Source organism: Benincasa hispida, chromosome 8, assembly GCF_009727055.1.
Source record: "Benincasa hispida cultivar B227 chromosome 8, ASM972705v1, whole genome shotgun sequence".
Taxonomy (NCBI): Eukaryota; Viridiplantae; Streptophyta; class Magnoliopsida; order Cucurbitales; family Cucurbitaceae; genus Benincasa; species Benincasa hispida.
The window spans coordinates 38,649,465-38,667,254 of NC_052356.1; the positions used below are offsets into that span (position 1 = coordinate 38,649,465).

At 32.9% G+C, this 17,790-nt stretch overlaps 2 protein-coding genes across 4 annotated transcripts; both read right to left on the reverse strand.

The window, feature by feature from the left end:
• Window positions 1-1,572: 1,572 nt before the first annotated feature.
• LOC120082796 (LEAF RUST 10 DISEASE-RESISTANCE LOCUS RECEPTOR-LIKE PROTEIN KINASE-like 2.4) lies at window positions 1,573-6,538 on the reverse strand. Of its 2 annotated transcripts, none has more exons than XM_039038114.1 (4): window positions 5,709-6,538; window positions 3,410-3,448; window positions 3,238-3,279; window positions 1,573-2,677 (listed from the first exon to the last, which is right to left on the reverse strand). In XM_039038114.1, the coding sequence occupies exons 1-4, from the start codon at window positions 6,499-6,501 to the stop codon at window positions 1,731-1,733; spliced, it is 1,821 nt and encodes a 606-aa protein (XP_038894042.1). In that variant the 5' UTR covers window positions 6,502-6,538; the 3' UTR covers window positions 1,573-1,730. The 2 variants fall into 2 exon arrangements, with proteins under 2 accessions (XP_038894042.1, XP_038894041.1); XM_039038113.1 differs by having other exon boundaries at window positions 1,573-2,842.
• Window positions 6,539-7,405: 867 nt separating this feature from the next.
• On the reverse strand, window positions 7,406-15,441 carry LOC120082795 (LEAF RUST 10 DISEASE-RESISTANCE LOCUS RECEPTOR-LIKE PROTEIN KINASE-like 1.2). Of its 2 annotated transcripts, none has more exons than XM_039038112.1 (4): window positions 9,273-12,164; window positions 9,045-9,077; window positions 8,698-8,967; window positions 7,406-8,607 (listed from the first exon to the last, which is right to left on the reverse strand). In XM_039038112.1, exons 1-4 carry the CDS (start codon window positions 10,009-10,011, stop codon window positions 7,682-7,684), a joined length of 1,968 nt encoding a protein of 655 aa, XP_038894040.1. In that variant the 5' UTR covers window positions 10,012-12,164; the 3' UTR covers window positions 7,406-7,681. The 2 variants fall into 2 exon arrangements, with proteins under 2 accessions (XP_038894040.1, XP_038894039.1); XM_039038111.1 differs by lacking the exon at window positions 9,273-12,164 and adding an exon at window positions 14,438-15,441 and having other exon boundaries at window positions 7,534-8,607.
• Between the last annotated feature and the right edge of the window lie 2,349 nt (window positions 15,442-17,790).

The window sequence follows — 17,790 nt, forward strand, 5'->3', positions numbered from 1 at the left end:
TCAAGTTTTGAAATTTGTCGTGGATCAAGCCACAACTTTAGGTTGATTCAAGTGTGCTAAAGAAGTTCTGAGGAGATTTTGTTTTGCGTTTTTACCAAGTTGAGGAAAGTGATACTATTACCAGTGCCTTCGTACCAAGCGATCTAGATTAGACCTATCAAGTTACTTGGTGGACGTACTCTGGAGCATGATTTTGTTTGACATTATGTTGTGCTAGTTGCATGGTAGTTACAAGTATTATGAGCATGTTAAAATTTCTAATCAGTACTCATATTATGTATGTGATGCATGAATAGACCAGTAGAGCAGTTTCTTGTCTTGCCTTGATGCATGTTATTATTATGTTTGACGGTGTGCATACGGGCCGCTAGACATGCATGAACCGACAGGTTAACATTCATGTTATTATCATGTTTGACGATGTGCCTACGGGCCGCTAGACATGCGTGAGCCGACAGGTTTACGTTCATGTTACTTTATTTTCATGTTTCATGTTTTGACGGTGTGCCTACGGGCCACTAGACATACGTGAACCGATAGGTTAACATTCATGTTATTATCATGTTTGACGGTGTGCCTACGGACCGTTAGACATGCATGATTCGATTGGTTCACGTTCATGTTATTATTATGTTTGATGGTGTGCCTACGGGCCGCTAGACATGCGTGGGTCGACGGGTTCACGTTCATGTTATTATCATGTTTGACGGTGTGCCTACGGGCCGCTAGACATGTGTTTCAAGGCAAGATAGTACGTCTTTTGGTTTTCCTTTCATCATCAAAAACCGATGTAGTTGTTGAGCCACAGGCTATCTTTCTTTGCTCGTGGATGCATAGCCTGATCCCAGTACTGGGATCATTTATTGAGTATTTTATACTCAACCTTTCTTAATTTATGTTTTTCAGGTAATGACAGGAACGGATCAGCGAGTGATAAGAGGGATCTGTGATCGTGCCATATGAGACATGTAAATCGCTTCCGCTCAGTTTACGTTTTCAAGCTATTTAAAAGTTTTGATTTGAAACTTAATGTTAGTCAAAATTTTATTTGTTTAAGTTTTTTTTTTCCTTCATTATTTTAGGGGCCCCGAACAAAGGTTTTATTTATTTGTTATTTATTTTAGAAAACTGTCTTTATTATTTTAATTAAATTTATTTTCCTCAATGGTCGAAATGTTTTGAATGTAAATGTGTAGTTATGAGTAACGACTCTTGTCAAAGTACTCAAAAACTCTCTAAATTTATCTCTCCAAACTAAACAATTCAACTTCTTGTCCCAAATACTTCTTAAATGGGTATCAAAATATATTAGTATGTTTACAAATCTAGCAATCTTTCTTTAGAATTTTTTTATTTGACTTTTCTAACAAAAATTATAGAAGAAGTACGATCTTGCAACAGGTCATTCTATGATTTAACTATTCAAGTTCTTGCAGCTCGCAACACTCCTCCCTCTCATGGTAGACAATTTAGGAGTTTGGAGATGTAAAACTACCAAGTCTCCTAATTGTAAACGGGTATTGCAAATGGTAAATTATTCATTAATAAGTAATTTAAACAAAATTTCAAGCCAAAATTTTCTCCTATAAATATGTTTTCTGAATGTCATCGAATCATATACATGTTTGAATTACTCAATTGATTACTCAAAAGGATAAAAAGAAATGAAATCTGAGAGTCTTCATTTGAGGTAAATATGATTGGTGTTGTGATGCTTCTCTGCTAGAGTATCAAACTATCATTATGGATTTAGTTGATGAAGAAGAAGAAGGTTGAGGCTGCTCAAAGGCTGGAGGACCGAACAAGTCGGGTTTTGGTGGAATCTGTAAAGCATCAACATTGCCTTCCAACATCACAACCACATTGGTCATCGATGGCCTGTCGTCGGGCAATGTCTGAATACAATGCAGCCCTACAATTATCATTTTTCTTGTCATTTCTTCTTCTTCCTTTGTGTTTCCCCACCAGCATCCTCCATCTATTTCACTTTGTCTTAGTTTGTTATATATCCAATCAGGAAAATACTCTTCACTCTTTTGTTCCACTCCATCATTGGAATTCTTTCTTGCTCCCACCATTTCAAGAACCAACATTCCATAGCTATAAACATCAGATTTGTGAGAAATCTTACCAAAATTCTTGAATATTACTTCAGGTGCAATGAATCCTACCGTTCCTTTCACGCCTGTCATCGACACATGACTTTTTTTGGCCTCGCATTGCTTGGCAAGTCCAAAGTCCGAAATCTTGGGACAAAAGTCACTATCCAAAAGAATGTTGTGTGGTTTGATGTCAAAATGTAAAATCCTTGTGTTGCAACCGCAATGCAAGTATTCTAAGCCTCGTGCCACTCCAATAACAATGCTATAGAGTGTGTTACAATCCAACTTCATATCATTTTCTTGCAGCCTGTTGTGGGATATGTACTTATCTAATGAGCCTTTAGGCATATATTCATAAACCAAAGCCCTTTTGTTTTGTTCGTAGCATAAACCTAAAAGTGTGACTATGTTTATGTGTGAAGTTTTTGCTATGCTAACAACTTCATTAATAAAATCTTGGCCATTTTCTTGTCTGGATTGTTTCAAAAGTTTGACAGCCACATCACATCCACTTGGTAGGCTTCCTTTGTAGACAGTGCTAAATCCTCCTTGGCCAAGCTTGTTCTTGAAGGAGTCTGTGATTTTCATTAACTTGGAGTAACTGTAACGCATAGGCGTTTGTGTAAAATATCTCCTAATAATTTCCTCAATTTTGTCTTTATTTGAGATTCTTTTTCTCTTGCAATAGATGAAGATGATAATGAAGATTATTAAAATGAAGCCTCCTGAAGATATTGCTCCTAAACAATGAGTTTTGAACTCATATAATCAGTGAATCAATGCAAAATGCAAGAATTTGAAAAAAGATACGCAAACTAACCGGACACAAAATTGGAAGTTTATGAATCAATTCACAAAGTTGAAAATTAAGAGGTTTATAAGTCATTTTATAAAGTTCAAAAATTTGCGAGATACAACATGAATTCATGGATTAAACTTGTAAACGAACCAAGCGAGAAACTTAAGATTTTCTAAGAAATTTCAACAAAAATAGAAAGAAAAAATTGAACTTCAATAAATCCATGCACACCAAATTGTGTTTTTTTTTCCTAGGAATATTACTTCTAATATGAAAGGTGAGGAAACTAATATATATCAGTCTATGGTTAAGGTCAAAGGAAGGCCTAGGTTTTACCTATAATGGCCGGCTTCCTTCTGTCATTGTTATATGGTGATTCTGTCATGGTAAACAATTGGCAAGCAAATCGTTAGATAAGATAAGGTTGTCTTTCCGAAGCCATGAGAAAAAAAATAATCCAATAGAGATAGTAGAAGGTGAAAGGAATGCCTAGGTTGTATAGTTTTACCTGTGGTGGGCTCTATCCATATAACATTTGCTGGTGTTGCTGTCATGGTAAACAATTGGCAAAACAAATCATTAGATTAGATTAGATATTTATATCTTTCACAAATAATACTCTTTTGGTATAATTATTTATATGAAGCGTCTTAGTGATATACCCTATGAAGTACAGATACTTCATGTGAGGCAAAAAATCGGTATCAGACACGTATCGGATACTGATACTTCCAGACACTTTCCAGATACGTATTTGATATGCGATTTGACGTATCTATACTTTCAGATATTTTCCAAATACGTATCTGACAGGCGATTTGACGTATCTATTTCTATACGTACTTTTTTTTTAAAGAAAAAAGACAAGTAACTCATCTAATTTTTCCCAAAAAAGTTCACTACTCGAATCCGAAACTAAAAGGAAAAATAATAACGGACCAAACCCTAGACTAGGATCATCTAATCTCCATCTTCACATTTGAATCCCCACAAAGTCCACCAAAATATAATTCATTCGGATATCTTCACAATAAGTTCTTCGTTTTTCTTCATACTTCTCTCTCTAATATTTTTCTTCTTCTTTGCAATATGAATCACTTTTCTATTACATTTTATGAACTATTGTACTTCAACATCTTAGATGTTGCTTTTTTCGTATTGTATTTCAGTGTTTGTATTCTATTTTGTGTTATTGTTATTAACTTGTATGCTAAATTTATCTATATCCTAGATTTTTTTAAAGAAAAAAAAGTATTTTCAACATATCAGTATCCTCGTTTTTTAGAAATATATATATTAAAAAAATTACGTATTCTTAGACATATTCGTATCATAATTTTTTAGAAATTGATGAATCGCCGTATCCGTATCGTGTAGTCGTATCTGTGTATATACTTTATAGGATATACTGGTCGTGATTGACACTAAAGCCAAACAAGAATATTACACTTTATTTCAATGAGTAGACGAAGACAATTATACCTTTAGTAGAACCAAATGTTACACTTCCCACCAATATTTCGTTTTTACATTCTACTTGTCAACTTACTCTTCTTCTTCTCCTCCTCCAATTTCTTCGAATTTTCTCCAAATTTTTGCCAGGTAATAAGCTTGAAGAATGTTTATTTTTGTTATTTGAAGAATCAATTAAGTTTCTTCGAAGGTTTTGGTTTGAGGTTTGTGTTCGGATTTTTAAAAGAATTATAATTAATTAAATTTTAATATTTTTTCGGTTGTTATTAAATTTAAAATTTCACTTCAAAATTATTTTAAATTAATTAATAAACATTTGTGTCTAGTAATTAATGAAAAATCGAGATTAAAAAGAAAAATTCTTATCCATAGAAAAATCCAAAAAATATAATATTTACATTTATAGAAAAAATTCTAAAAGTGATTTGTATTTTTGGAACTTTTTGCTATAAAGTGTAAATATTTTTAATTTTTTAAAAAGGTTTCGATTAAAAATATAAATCTTAAAATTTATAGACCAAATTGAAATAAAATTTAAATCCCATGGTAAAATTTTAATATTTTGAATCTCACTAAATTGAAAACCAAACTCAAAAGAGGGATTTTCAAAAATAGAAAAATAAAGAAAAATATTTACATAAATATCAAAATTTAATTATAGTTGTGGTGGACATTGTTATCAATATCTATCACAAGTAGACGAGGATAGAAACGGATAGGAGTCTATTAGTGTTTATCAATTATAGAAACTGATACAAGTCTATATCATCGATAGATGTTGAAAAAATCTATCAGTGTCTATTAGTGATAGAAACAGATAGAAATCTATTATTGATAGAATCTTATAAAAATATATCAGTGTCTATCAGTGATAGAAACTAATAAAAGTCTATCAATACGATTTATAAAAAAACCTGATAATATCAATAATAGATGTTGTTTCAGAGTTATTTATGTTATTTTTTTTTTTTTTTTTTTTTTTTGCTATTTTCATAAATAATTTGGTATTTTTCCTATTTTAGAAAATTTGTTAACTCAAGACGTACTAAATGTCTAACATTTTTAAACATAAAGACCAAATAAAAATTAGTCCAAAATCATGGGATAAAAAATGTATCTTATCCAAAAAAAAAAAAAAAAAATTAATTAAAAATTGAGTCCCATAATTTAAAAAGAAAAATTAGAATTGAGTCGGGATTTATAATTAGAACTGAGTCCATATAACTCGATAAAACCTTTAAAACTAATCCCTAGGGTTGAAACTATTTATAAATTCCAAACTGGCGAGATTTTATCAAAAAACAGTTTCTCCATGGGCTAGAAATTAAACATACCAGGAGGAGGGGCTCCTTTGCAAACGTAAGGATTTACATCTCCACTTCCACAAATGCAGAGAAACTCTTGAGTCGCGTTTCCACTACACGCGCCGCCGTATTCCTTGCATCCCTCGCACGCTATGGTATACAAATCCCCGTTTTCCACTTCAAACCCTTCTTTCACTCCATTTTCCACCACCACCGTTCTGTTCGTTTCTCCTGCTTTCAATACATCTTTTATAATTATAACTTCGATTTTCATTCTACAATCGCTCATGTTTCTACTCCAATTCATTGCATCCTTCTTCTCCAAAGCATAATTCGCTCTCCCGCTACTTTCCTCTTCCCAACCGCACTCAAATCTGAAATCCCGCGGGATTCCCTCTAGCGCCGGACAATCATACCAGACATAGAGATTCAGATTGTTCGAAGAATACTTGAACAGATTATGATCCAACGTTGCCGTTTTGATTTGGTTTTTAGGGCAGTAATCATCGAAGAGGTCTGATCTTGCTATCCTCATTCTATGATCCGATTGGCTGATGCTCACAACGTTATATTCCATAGAATTGATTTGAATCGTAGTGGTTTTATTGTCTTTGCAATTGAGCTCAAATTCTCGCCGACCGCAAAACTCCTGCCGCTCATTCCCCCAGAACAGATACGAGATGTTAACCAAATCTCCGCAGTTGTAGTACACCGCGCAAGCTTTAAATTCCTCGTTGGCGTCATTGCTGAAACAGAGCTGGAGATCAAACCACACGATTGTGAAGAAAAATGAGAAGAGGAACAGAGGGACGGAAGTTTTCATTTCACTGAAGAAGGCTCATGAAGATGAACAGAGGATTGAAGGGTTTTGATCTGAAAATGGAACAAGAAATCGTCTCCTTGTGCTGATGGTACTACAAGGTTGCTTTCCAGGAAAGTGGACAAAAAATAAAGACAAAAAGGAAAATTGGACATGATCCTAAGAAGCAATATTCTTCCAGAATTCCCTGTTGCAGCGAGCGATCGTGCCATACGGCGGTGTCTCATCAATATTGATGTTTGTACGGATTGTTTTATTCGACGGACAGTTTCTGCTTCTTAAGGACTTCCCCATAAAATATATGTTATGAATTTTAATTTATTTGGTCTGGGAAGTCAGAAATGGAAGTCACTCTCATTAATGAGTGAGGACCCCATAAGTCATTAAATGTTGATTTCGTCATTAAATAGATCTTCCATTGATTTCCTGCTTGCATCAGATCATACAAGCTTGAATTAGGCAATTGTTTACTCGAAGGAAAAAAGATATTCGAATCTGGAAGTCTCTTGGATTTTCTGTATGTTGGAGTATCAAGCTAAGATTAGGCGTTCAACGACAAGAGAATGGATCCTGATCACAATTTGAACCCCTTCCCTTTGTTAGGAGTAGAATTTAAGAACCAAATCACAAAAAGACTTGGTTAAAGTTCCAAATTAAAGCCAGCTTAGAGCTTAAGTAAAGGGCTTGAATGCGCATAGCCTCTGAAGGTGTAATACAGATGTTGCAGTACCAGTGAGCTTCCAATGGAGAAGGGCAATATCGGTACCACGACACCAGCGCGTTCTTTAGCTGATAAATAAAGGCATCCAATTACTATTTCTTTATCCTCATGGAGAAGGATTATGAAGTTGGAAAAACCTTTTGAATTTTAGAAGTCAGGCATATTATTGAAAGAATATGTGAGATCTCTGTTCTTTCATTCATTACAATCTTTATTATTATAGTGTAAACTTGGACATTATCAACATATTTCTTTCCTGCATAATTTTCTTCTTTTACTTCTATCATGAGCAGTCAAACGAGGGAAGAAGTGGATGGAGAATAACAACGCGAGCTTTACATTCAATCTCAAATATGTACATCTGACTCAACCTAAAAAGGGTTGAGGAAGCTTATAATAATGGGTGGAAGAACAAAAAAGACTAGGCAGTGCTATTTTACCATGAACCCATAAAGCACAAACTTAGCCACTGCCATTTGGTGTTGAAGATTTGCTCATCCAAGGTACGACAACAGAATCTGGGGACTCTGGCACTAAACCATCCTTCAGCAGCATATCATCTTCTCCTGAAATATCTATGTCTTCTTTTCCTCTGCCACTACTTCGACTCTCTATGTTCTTAAGAATTTCCAGAGCCTCCAACATCGACGGCCTTGTATCCTTCACACTTTGCAAGCATCGAAATGCCAACTCTGCAACTGCACATATCATATCTCTTACAGTTTCATCCGTTTCAAATCCAAGAGATGAATCTACAAAGTCATGTAATTCGTCATTTCGAATCTTGTTGATCGCCATTGTCCACAAGTTAATCTCATGTCTGTGCCTAGTGATATCAACTGCAGGCTTTGAAGATATCAGCTCAACCAATACTACTCCAAAGCTAAAGACATCGCTTTTATTTGTAAGTTGATAACATTCGTGATACTCTGGATCCACGTAGCCTGGTGTTCCTTGTGGAGCAGTTGAAACATGGGTGGCTTGGGTAGGAAAAAGGCGAGATAGTCCAAAATCAGCGACTTTAACATTGTAGTTGTTGTCAAGGAGAATGTTGGTGGTTTTAACGTCACGGTGGATGGTCTCAGAAGCATGAAGAAAAGCCAGAGCACTTGCTGTGTCTATGGCAATCTTCAACCTTGTATGCCATGGAAGCTCACCAGGTTTTGCTCGGTTGCCATGAAGATGATCGGCAACAGTACCATTTGGAATGAATTCATAAACCAGCAAGAGTTCACGGCAATGTCGAGAGGTGCATCCATAAAGGGTGACTAGATGTGGGTGACGCAAACGAGTAAGGATCTCAACTTCATTCATGAAATGCTCAACTCGTCGGTAGTTATTTTCAAACAATCGTTTCACTGCAACCTCACGCCCATCTGGAAGTTTGCCTGTGAAGAGATCAAATATTGGAATTCAAAGCTTCATACTCGAGTAGATATGGTTATAACAAAGGGTAAAATTATTGACTGATTGTTTACCATAGTAGACGGTGCCAAAGCCACCATCTCCAAGTTCTTTGGCTGGATTAAATCTGTCTGTGGCTTTTTCCAGCTCTTCATAAGAGAACAAAGGTAGCCCCATGTCATTTTCTCCTTTCTCAAGTTCCTTTGTTGAAGGTTCACAAGAAATGTTTCGTAGGAGAAAGGAGGAGGGAGTATAAGAACGAGCAAGCTTCTTTTTGTGCAAACAAAACCAGATGAAAAAGGCTACACTCATTAACAGCATACCTCCAATACCAATGCAAACACCTGCCATATCATTCCATTAGCTCACTTTCCAACCATAAGATGATGACTGTAATGTGAAATCAACTTCTTGTTTTTACCTATGACGGCCTTTTTCCATTTTTTACTTTCTCCTGCCATGGGAAGCAATTGGGAAGCAAATCGTTAGACAAGATTGTTTTACCAAAAGAATGGAAAAAACAGTCAAAATTCAGAAGAAACATTATAGGCAGATTAATTCAAAATCAGTTTATAAGCAAGAGCAAGAATTAAGGTTTAACCATTCGGGCCTTTCCTATTCTACAGAACTAAAATTTCTAGAAAGTTACCCTCTTGGCAGGTTTTTAGATGAGGTCCATCAGGACAAAAGCAAACAAACTGGTTCCTTTCGAACCCACAACGACCACCACTTGTCTCACAGTTGCTACAATTTTGGGCATTCCAATTTAAACTGAATCCCATCTTCAAGACACCAGAATAACTCTTCCTCAACAACCCAGAAAAATCATCATCCTCATTACTAACGTCTACAGGCACCTCAACAGAGGATTGACAAGAATTGGAAGAGAAGTTCATAAACTCCAAAAATCCATCATGGAAAGCAGCAAAAGAATGGAGTTTGCTTGTGCTTGAACAGTCAATTGGGTAGCTATAGTTGGGAGGAAGGGAAGTACAGTTGTAGAAGAAGAAGAAACCAATATGATCCGAACTGTAAGTGAATGGGGTTCGGTGGAGGCTGAAATTATGAAGAGGAGTTGGGCAATTCACATTGTAAACCGCAGCATTTGTCAAAAGAAAAGAATGGTTTTGGTAGGAAATTTCTCTGATAATATAATCATCATTTGAAATTCTGATAACTGGGTTTTCATCTTTGCAGGCAATATCCAAGCTTGGGAATCCACAGAAGGGGCCATGCAAATGAGCTATCCAGAAAGGATAGCTTATATTTGGACCTTTCCCACAGGATTTTGGAGCACAAGCTTCAAACTTTTGGTCTAAGGACAGAGTTTGGCGAGTAAAGATGATGAAGAAGATGATAATAAGAAAAGGGGTTCTCTTGAAATCCATATATGGAATGAATAGAATGAAGTAAGAATATACCAGAAGAAGAAGAAGAAGAAGAAGAAAGTTGGGAAAATGGAGGGAGGTTTTGTGAAGGAAATTTCCAGTGTGTTTGGTGAGTTAAACCAACCCTGTTTGAATTAGATTTGGGGGGGTTGTTTCTTGTTTTAAGTTCTTGAAATCTTTGTGTTTTGGTTTTGTGAATGATGTTTGGAAAAAGGAAGAGAAAAGACAAATCATGGTTTAAGCAAAAGCAAAGTTTAGAAGTCATTCAGAAGACTTGGAGGTGGGCCAAATGGGAAAGATCACAAGATTGCTTTTTGAGAATTTTGTGGCATAAGATGTACGTTGCTTCCAATATTTGGATGAAATTGTAATAGAGGAAATCAAGAGAAACTTTGGCTATAAAAAAAATGGTCAACTTGGGCGGCAAAATATGATCATGAAAGGTCGGTTATAGGTCACCACTACAATTTAAAACACTAAAAAGAAGACTTGGAAGAAGTTTGGTCATGCAGAATGGGAAAAGATTAATCTAAATTTGGAAGAAGTGGGTAAAAAATTGACTAGAAGTTTTGCACGTATGAAAAAATATTCAAACATAAAGTTCGGTTATTTTCTCATAATTCATTTGTTGAAGTTTAATTGAAGGAAGAGTAAAGTACTGAATTTTCTTACAATAGAAAATTGTAATTTAGGCTTCCAGTCAAATTTCAAAGGACTATTAAAGAATTTTTTCGAAGAATTAAACAAAGCGATGAAATGAAATCGGTGAAAGAAACGGAAAAAAAGAATGGGAAGACCTTGGGCAATTAAATCAAAGCTGCTTAGGTTTTGTATATGCAGTAGTGACGTCATAAAAGGGTAGAACGGTAATAGTAGAAGCCTTGTTTACCAAACAACCCTTTAGAATGGGAAACATTTGACTTACATTTCAGGAACAAAAGGAGGAATGTGGAGATTGGAGAAGGACAGGCACCGAAGTAGATACGACTTTTTTTCACTTCTTTTTTGCATTGTCCAACAAGTTAACCAAACAAACACGTACATACAAATAATCGATTAAATTATAAATTTATTTCTTATGATTATAGGTTAGAATTTACCATGATTTGATAAAAACTTTCATATTATATGTAGACTATGTATAAGGGTTTTATCAAACCATTGAAATTACTAGACATAGATGTTAGAACGGGGTTAAGAGTAATATTTCGTGATTTTTAAGGAATGGCTATGATGGTTGCTTCGAATTTTCAAGACATCTCAATAGATGTTGCGGCCTCCTGTTTAAGCTTAAATTAGTAGGTGAAATGGGCTTCTCAAATGAATGGGTTAAATTTGATTCCCAAACTTTTGTTAAGGTCATTCATGAGAAATCTATGACTCGTTCTCAATTTGGGGTTATTTTGGAAGAGATCAAAGATTGGATTATTTGAATTCATATTTTGGGATTTCAATCCATTTCTAGTTCTTGTAATATGGTGGCTCACAAGTTAGCTGGGTGGACTATTTCTAATGTAGAGGGTGGTTTGTGAACTAATAATATGCCTCTATGGCTTAAGTCTTATAATCCTTGAGGATGGTTTCTGTGACTAAATTTTAACTCTCTCCAAACTATTGAATCTAATTTGTAATTTAACTTTAAAAAAATATTTTTAGCAAATAGGATGATTAAAATATTAAAAGCTTGTATCACTCCCAATTTGGAGGCTTTTCATTATAAGGATAGAGCATTAGAAAAAGGAATAATTATAATGGGTAACATATATATGGTTAATAATTAAGTGTATAACAATATTTTTAAAGAATTACAAATATAGCAAAATCTATCAGTGATAGACTTTGTCACTATTAGTGATAGACTAATTTAAGTTGATAGACCTTAAGAGTTGGATCTAATTTTTGATATTTTAAAAAATATATATATTGTATTATATATATAAATATATTGGATTTAATTGTTATATTTATAAGTGTCCCTAGTAATAGAGAGAGAATTCAAATATTGACTTGGAGGCAGACCAATTCACTGAATTTGGTTTGATCTTTTAATATAAACTCAACATCTTGAATTTTTTTTAAATGACTGAATATTAAGGTGCATGTATGTTCGTTATTAAAAAAAAGACCAACGAAAAGAAAATCCAATTTCAATTTATAAAAAATATATATATGCCAATTTTAATTTAAATGAACAAAAAAATAAAGCCGATTTAAAACAAAAGCATAAATAAAAATGAAAAATTGGAAGAAAGAAGATAAAAATTGAGAATCAAAACAATAATAAATTGTATCGAATAAAAACCAATTCATAGGTTTTATTCTTTTCTGGACATCATTTTAGCACCTTTATTTTGTAAACTTAATTGGTTTGGTTTGGTTTAGTTTTTGGTAGGCCTCAAAATAAAAAAAAAAATCGAATAGACTTTCACCCCTATTTGATACCAATATTTCTAGTACAACATATGGAGGTGGTAATTTAAATTACCGACTTTTGATAGATGATATATATATCTTAACTAATTAAGCTAAGTTTAAGTTAAACTAAACCTTTCTTCTATTTTATTCATTTCCTTCTCTATCATGATCTCCTCCAAGATAGAGTTTTCTTAAAATTATCCTGCTTTTCCCATGGAGAATTTTTCAATCTTGTTCCTTCTAATATTGAAGATGGATAAGATATGTTTTTGAAATCTCATTATTGTTATGAAAATGTACAAAGTTTAGAACAAATTTATTATAAACGTTATCGGATAATTTATACTTTGTGGGGCATTCAAATGAAACAAATATTTAAAGAAAAATCAAATCAAATAAGAAGAAGTCAAAATCGAAGGGTATTAAACTAGAATTTTCAATCCTGTGTATTAAGTTAATATTATTCATAGTGTATTATTATTTATTTATTGTGTATAAGATTTGTTGACTTTATACGGTCAAACCGGAGATCCCTTTTCCTGCTTCCGCAACACATAAACAGCTGTTGACACGTTCTAACCAACGTAGCCTTAACTTTAAGGCCGGGTGGGCCCACTCTTGAGCGTCAATTTCATTGGTCAACTTAGATCATCACGAGTTTGACTGGTCACTATGTTTGACTTTTAGTACTATTGGCTATTATGTTTAATTTATACTTTTTTTACGTATTAAGTTTTGTTTTTTCATTAAGAATTTTGTAAATTGTTTACCAGAAATTTGGTATAGTTTTTTTCTTTTAAGAAAAAATAATTAATGGGTAGATATATATCTAAGTAGTTTTTTTTTTAATTAAATTATTAAAAAAAACGATAGCAAAGGCTAAAATAAAACACCATTAAAAAGTATTAAGAAAAAATATAGAATGAGTTTCCAAGTTTCTATTTTTTTTAAAAAAAAGGAGTTTTACGCCTAATCTATTGCTGCCAATGATTTTTCTTACCTTTAAAAATAGAATAAATTCTAAGGTATAGTCTGGAAATAAACTTTGAAAAGATTCATGTAGAGATCTTCTGTTAATAAAAATTAATATAAAAGCTGATACATAAAAATTATTGCGTTGCAATTTATATGTTATGTCATTCAATAGAAATTACTATTTATATACAATTTTAATTCATTATATTCCTTGAGCATTTGAAAAGCTACTGTTTTTTCCTCTTAAAAATGAAAGTAAAAAGGAAAATGAAGGGATCTCAAGTTAAAATGGATCTTTCAAAATGTACTTTAATTTTTTTTGTTCATTTTGATCTCAATTTTATCTTCTTTTTCTTAATATATAATTTTAAGTCAACTGTAAATGATGTTTGTTTTCTCTAAATTTGTTCCAGCCATTTAAATGGAAAAAACACCATTTATTATTATTTTTTTAGAATAATTTCAAAGTAAAAAGGTTAGAAATCATTTTCTTTCTTTCTTTCTTCTTTTTTTTTTTTTTTGGAAAGTCTAAAAACATCATTGAAATTTATGAAAACTAAAAAAAAAAAGGTAGATTTTTAAATTTTGTTTTTATTTTTTAAATTTGACTAAAAATTCAACTCCTCTACTTAATAAATAAGCAAATGAAGGTAAGATATTGAGAGAAAATATAGTTAACTTTCAAAAAAAAAAAAAAAAGTATCGTTTGGTAAATTTTTTGTTTTTGGAAAATAAAAGTATTTTATCCACATTTCTTATAATGATTTGCATCTTTTCTTATCTACAATAACTACAATGATTAAATTCTTAGTCTTTCTAAAAACAAAAACAACGTTTTAAAAATATTTGACAAGTAAACAAAGAAATTTGAGGTAAAAAAAGTGTCCATAAATTTAATTTTTAAAATAAAAAATAAAATGATTATCAAATAAAATCTAAATAATTAGAGTAAAAGTTAAAAATACTAATTAATAGATTAGTTGGGATGTGTAGGATGATGCAAAAGAGAAGAAGAATGGAGAAGAAATTAACATACCAGGAGCAGGGGGAGGAGGTCTGCAAACATAAGGATGTATATCTCCATTTCCACAAATACAGTAAAACTCATGAGTCGCATTTCCACCGCATTTGCCTCCATATTCCTTGCACCCATCGCACGCTACTGTATAGAAATCCCCATATTCCACTTCAAACCCTTCTTTCGTTCCCCTTTCCACCAATATCGTTCTATTCGTTGCTCCTTCTTTCAATACCTCCATCGTAATTGTCACTTCAATGTGCAATTCACAGTCGCTCATGTCTCTTCTCCAATACATCGCATCCTTCATCTCCAAAGCATAATTTTCTCTCCCGCTTCTTTCCCTTTCCGATCCGCACGAGAATCTGAAATCCCCCAGGGGTCCCTCTAGCGGCGGACAATCGTACCACACAGACAGATTCAGATCATTCGAAGAATACTTGAACAGTTTGTAATCCAACGTCGTCACTTCTTCGATTCGATTGTTAGGGCAGTAATCATCGAACAGATCTGATCTTGCGATCGTCATTTTGTGATCCGATTTACTGATGTTCACAACGTTAAAGACCATAGAATTGATTTGAATCGTGGTGGTTTTGTTATCTTTGCACTTGAGTTCGAATTCTCGTCGACCGCAAAAGTTTTGCCGCTCATTCCCCCAGAATGGATACGAGATGTTAACCAAATCTCCGCAGTTGTAATAGACGCCGCAAGCTTTGAATTCCTCGTGGGCGTCATCGGCGAAACAGAGCTGAAGATCAAAGCAAATGATTGTGAAGAAGAAGAAGGAGGAGAGGAAGAGAAGGACAGAGGTTTTCATTTCCTTGAAGAAGGCTCATGAACATGAACAGAGGACTGGATTGGAGGGTTTTGGATTTTGATCTGAGAATGGGGAAAATGGAAGGAACTAGGGAGGAATGGTCTCCTTATGCTGACGCTACTTTACCTTATACCAAAGCGTCGTTTTCCGGGAAAGGGGAGAAGAAAATTTGGAAATTTGGAAAATATCTTATTGTACAATGTGAAATCGAGTGGGTTGACTGAAAAAATTTCCCGAGGAAGTGAAATCTACTCCAGAAGCCACCGGTGTTTTTTTCTTCTTAATCAACTGTTTTCTTTAATTCTTTCTTTAATTCAATTGGATCAATTCGCTTCATCGTGGAAATCCAACTTTATAAAATAAATGTGACAAATAACCAATAATAATAATAATGGTTAGATAGTTGTTTTTAGGGAAGACTTAGACCATTCAATGTCTCTTCGATCTAACTTTAAAATATAAAATATAGATGTTGACGTTGACGAAAATATTAAAAGATAATATATATATATATATAGAGATCGTTGCAAATATAGACATTAAACCCAAAATATTAGTAGATATAATATAATATAAAAAAAATTATAAATATGATCAAATTTAAATAGTCTATCCGTGATAGGTCATATTATTAGTAAGAGTCTATCAGTGATAGATCATATCACTATAAATGATACAAGTCTATCGTTTAATGATAGAAGTCTATCGTTAATAGACTTGGCTATATTTGCAATTTTTTTAAATGATGTTAAACACTTGCTATCAATTGTAATTACCCATATATATAGAGAGAGGTAAGAAATTGATTCTCTGAATTTTCTATGCTCGTATTACATTAATGAGATTTTATTGCTTGATGTTTAATGTTCTATAGATTTTTTAAGATGAAATGAGAACGTCGATTCATCTTTCATGTCATGTCGAATAAATAGAAATTAACCATATTGATGAAAATTTTGTAAACGAAAATTTGATATCATACTCAACTAACCCTTTTAAGTGAGTTACAAGGAATGGGCAATAATTATATGTAGCCTAGGCTCATCTAACTCTTATACTCCTCACTTATTAACCACATAAAAAATAGAATTACAAAAACATTATCTTAAAAAAAAAAAATACCGCATGACCTTATTTTATTAAATAATACTTAGGATGTACCAAGATAGATGCATCTAAGGGAGTCTAAATTTTTTCACTAGAAATTTATTAATTTGTAGTTGTTACATAATTTTATTATTTTTACTGGTTTTCAAACGAAAAAATACTTTTGGAGAATTATCCTACTAGAAATAAAATAGTCCATCTTCCATGTTAGGTATCAGTTTTGGCTCGGACTCGAGGTCAAGAATAAAGTTGGAAAAGAAAATTTCTTCAATTTGGTGTTTTTTTAAAAAAAAAAATAGAAAGAAAAAACAAATACTTCATAAAAAAACCCCAAGGCCCAAATTCAAGGGCAAACGAGGACAAATCACAGTTAATTAAATCTAAAAACTAACTTGAAAAAATAAGAGTCCTAAGTCCTCCCTAAATCTTTCGGATTAGAAAAGATAAAAGAGAACCATAATGAAACTTAAAACTCAATAGCATAACGGTTTACATGACGAACAACTCAATTCTTAATGTAAAGACAAAGAAGAGAAAAAGACATTTCCTAACCTCCTCACTAACACAACTATCTCATCAACTACATTCTTCATCCCAGTGAAATCAGACGAGCAGTTGTTAATTAAGTTTACCACCTCCCTTGAGTCAAATTAACCATAATAGCATTTAGGAGGGTGATAAAGAGAGAATAAAGATGAGTCGGACTTTCAATAATTGCTTGAGCCTCTAGCATCTTGACCGACCACTCCTGTGAGATCTTCTAAAACTCGACACAAATAGGAGCTCCAAAGGAGTTACGGACCATCCATTGAACACCACAACATAACTTCATAGCATTCCAAGAGGCATCAACATTCATTTTCTACTTGTTTACCTCGGGGGACCACATAGTGTGATGAGCTTAACTCTTCACCCGATTGACCTGCAAAGGAACATAGGACAAATAAGGCCTCTCATTAATATACAACTTTAACCTTTTATGGAGTTTCTCCAAAGACGAGGATGGGATGTATTTTCCATTCTTCACGTAAAAGAATTATTGTAGTCATTTTTGTTCATTTATAAATTAAAGATTGAGATATCATTTTCTTTTTGAAACTTTTGTGTGTGTTCCATTTAAATTTTTATACTTTCTAATATTTAATTTTTGTCCTTGTACTTTCAAAAAATATTAAATTTAATCTCTTAAAGTTAATTTTTATCGAACTTAACAAAATAATATTAATCTTTTCATGCAAAGGTATACAACATGTGCGTATATTAGAAAATCATTAATAAACTAATTTAAAATTTATTAAAAAAAATACAAATATTGAAATTGGACACTTAAAAATTAATCACTAAAATGGAATAAATTTCAAAAATTTCAAAGTAAAGGAATGAAATGATATTTTGACCTAAATTAAATTATTTTTATAAAAATGTAATAGTGGGATTTTGTTTA